The 3063-nt window shown below is 37.3% G+C and overlaps 1 protein-coding gene across 1 annotated transcript; it reads right to left on the bottom strand.

The window, feature by feature from the left end:
* Positions 1-365: 365 nt before the first annotated feature.
* On the bottom strand, positions 366-1118 carry LOC103522375 (propionyl-CoA carboxylase alpha chain, mitochondrial-like; the record flags this gene model as incomplete). The annotated part of the gene is made up of 2 exons (XM_008487475.2): positions 970-1118; positions 366-468 (listed from the first exon to the last, which is right to left on the bottom strand). Coding segments are annotated over exons 1-2 (171 nt in total), but the record flags the coding sequence as incomplete, so codon positions are not given.
* Between the last annotated feature and the right edge of the window lie 1945 nt (positions 1119-3063).

Here is a 3063-nt window from a genome sequence, read left to right as displayed (position 1 = left end):
ATCTGGACGGGTGACCTTTTGGGACAACATGTGCTGCTGACTTTTTTGGAGCGGTCAGCATTTGAGGACAATCGAAGAGCTGGTTGAAATCCCAGTGAAAGGCGAAGCATTATACGAATCTTGGAAAGAACAACTGTTCTTAAAGAGCAGGATTATCCCTGCCATTCTACTTACCTTGGAACGTAACCCGCCTGCTTTGTAAGCGCTAGGTCCAAGATTCGACTTCCTCCAGGGACGAACTTTAGATTCGTACAAGCTTAACCCATCTTTTGGGGCTGTTATCCCTAAACCTAAGCCTCAGAGAGTGGGGCGAATCTCAACCTAAACAGATAGGTAATTTTATTATTAAAAAAAAAAAAAAATACCTGAATTTCTATGTGTCTTGGATTCTTGATGAACTTCTCGACTAGGATTCTGTCATCTCCAAAACTTGAAGCCGCTTCTTGTGACGAAAGCTTGAATCCTTCTCTGAAACAAAAGCATAGGAGATTTCACGTAACTTATGAACCGAAATACCGAAAATGTATAAATTTCCCTCAAAATCGAAAATACATTAAGGAGGGTGGTAGCGCACCACCTCGCCAAGTCAAGAAAGTTTTATATGTTGTTCATACTCTTTCACGTTCGGGCCTATTATGGATTGTGGTTGCGTTGTGGATAAATGCGTATGTGGTTGCGTACTGGAACACTCAACTCGTAAACAGGAGGACTTGGGTTCATTCCCATTTATGGAATTTTATCCTAATTTGAGAATTTCACCACATAATAATAAAGCACTCTCAAACTGTGTGCCACGACACTCTAGTGTGCTGTGAGGTCGCCCTAGATATCCCGCGGAAAGATTGGACTCTTGAAACGTGTGCCACGGTAGCAACAATTTTGAGAACACTGGGTTAGGCGGTAGAGAATGACCCCTCATCAGATCTAATTATTTGATTGAATCCTTCAGAGTCCTTGTCACAAACTTACATGGCTTCCTGATCGTTATTAGCTATCCGCATGCCTTTGCCACCTCCCCCTGCTGAAGCTTTGATCATAACGGGATATCCTATGTCTCTGGCTATCTCTACACAGTGGTCAGCATCTCTAATGATGCCGTTGAAACCTGAAACATACGTTTGGACAAAACAAAGCTAAGTCTAAGTTTAAACTCGAAGCTGTAAAGGGACAGTCTCAGCCTAGCACTATAAATGAGGTAAAAAATTGTAAATCCAGTTAATTTATGGGCAAATGTACAAAAGGTAGGTATGTTTAGATACATATGTTTCGAAATACACATTAATTTCCTACAAAGATAAATTTAATAAAAATATTAAATGAAATTTCGTATACCGTACGTTATCTAAAGGGTAAACAACTCTTAACGTCATACCTACTGGACGTGGAAAATAGTAAACAACTTTGACGTAAACAAAGGAAGGTAATCCCCGTGCGAATCTATGAAAAGACCACGGGACTGTGATACCAATTTAGATACGGTACCATGAACCTCATGCAAGAGGTCCCGGGTTCGAAACCTAGCAGACGACAAAAATCAATGACTTTTTGATGCTCTGTAAATAAGTTGTGGTCCACCACCTAAATATTAGGAGGGATAATCCAAATCTATAAGCTGGGAAGGTATTTATTTAAAGAACTGTTCTGTTATTTAACCAACCTCAGTGGTGCAGTTGTTAATGCGTTGGACTTTGGATCTGGAGGTTGGTGGTTCGAGTCCAAGTCAAGCCATAAAATTTATCTAGGTGTAATATTTGTAACAAGCATTTAAATATGCTTAACATAATTAAAAATTCCTTCCTTTTCTTCTGTTATTTAATGTTCTTACCCACATATACCCAAGTAGGTAGGTATACTCACTATTACCTACACACATGTCATAATTATTTATTAAGAAACCTATAATTACCTATTATAAAGTTTCAAATACTTAATAGTACGCTGGTACAGCTCTCAAATCTGACCAATTACAAGGTAGTTAAAACTGACTAATTATGATGTTCCATCAATGCAGAACATCTGTCAAACGAACGCATTGATGGAAACTGAAAGTTTAGAAATTGATAAGTTGTAACTTTAACGATATTGTAAAACCATAACGATATACGATTAGTGAGAGTGATTCTCTGGTCACCCATAATATTTATAGTGAAACTATAACATACCAGAAAGCTCACCAAAATAAAAATCTCCTAATCGAAACTGTCTTGATAGAAATATATTTTTATTTTTATCTGTTTTAATACCTAATATCGTAAAACTAGGTAATATCGTGAAACTACCGCATATGTAGGTATGTAGGTATATGTACCCTATGCAGTAAAAAGATCAAGTTGGGTATTTTAAGGTGATGAGAACGCAAATATCTACCTCGTATAAGGGGTAATAATGCAGAAGAAAAACCTCTAATCCATTTTAGTTGCTGTCACGTGGAAAAATTGCGAAATATGGCCCCAAAAGAAAAATGGCTAACCATATTGGGTAGGTACCAGGTACATCGACCAATAAGCTTTAATCAATAGTTGGGTAGGTACGTCACCAAAAGTATTGTCTTCCTTGGGGAACGCACATCAAATTATTAAAATTACCTAGATAATTTCACGACAGCAGTGAGTGTGTTAAAATCACAAATCACACTTGAGGTACCTACCAATGTTATAATCTAAATTTAAAACAATCTAATAAAAATAAAACAATTAAATCTAATACCTATGTACATCTAATGCCCACCTATGTAGATAAATCTAATGGCTGATACCTAGTTGCTTAGGCATTAGGCAAAGCTAATAAATTCCAAATGTCTTAATTGTTCCTGAAGAGAGAGAGTTGTTGTAAGATTTAAATTATGTATGATTTTGCTGATCTCGTATCTTCTGATTTTTCTTGTCATCACTTGATTTATCGTTTTAAAACATAAAAATATTTTTGTCCCAGTCTAGTTAGCTTCAAAGTTAGTGTGTCTGCCTGGTAAGCGTCACGTTACGAGTTCGATTCCCGCCCAAGCTGAACTTCGATCTAAACAGATCAGGTTCGTTCTTGGAACGGCTGGCTTTCTCCTATCTTGTC

The sequence above is a fragment of the Diaphorina citri genome, unplaced genomic scaffold (genome assembly GCF_000475195.1).
Source record: "Diaphorina citri unplaced genomic scaffold, Diaci psyllid genome assembly version 1.1 scaffold8146, whole genome shotgun sequence".
Classification (NCBI taxonomy): Eukaryota; Metazoa; Arthropoda; class Insecta; order Hemiptera; family Psyllidae; genus Diaphorina; species Diaphorina citri.
Note: the sequence above shows the minus strand (reverse complement) of the source record. Positions and strands in the feature narration are given on the sequence as shown.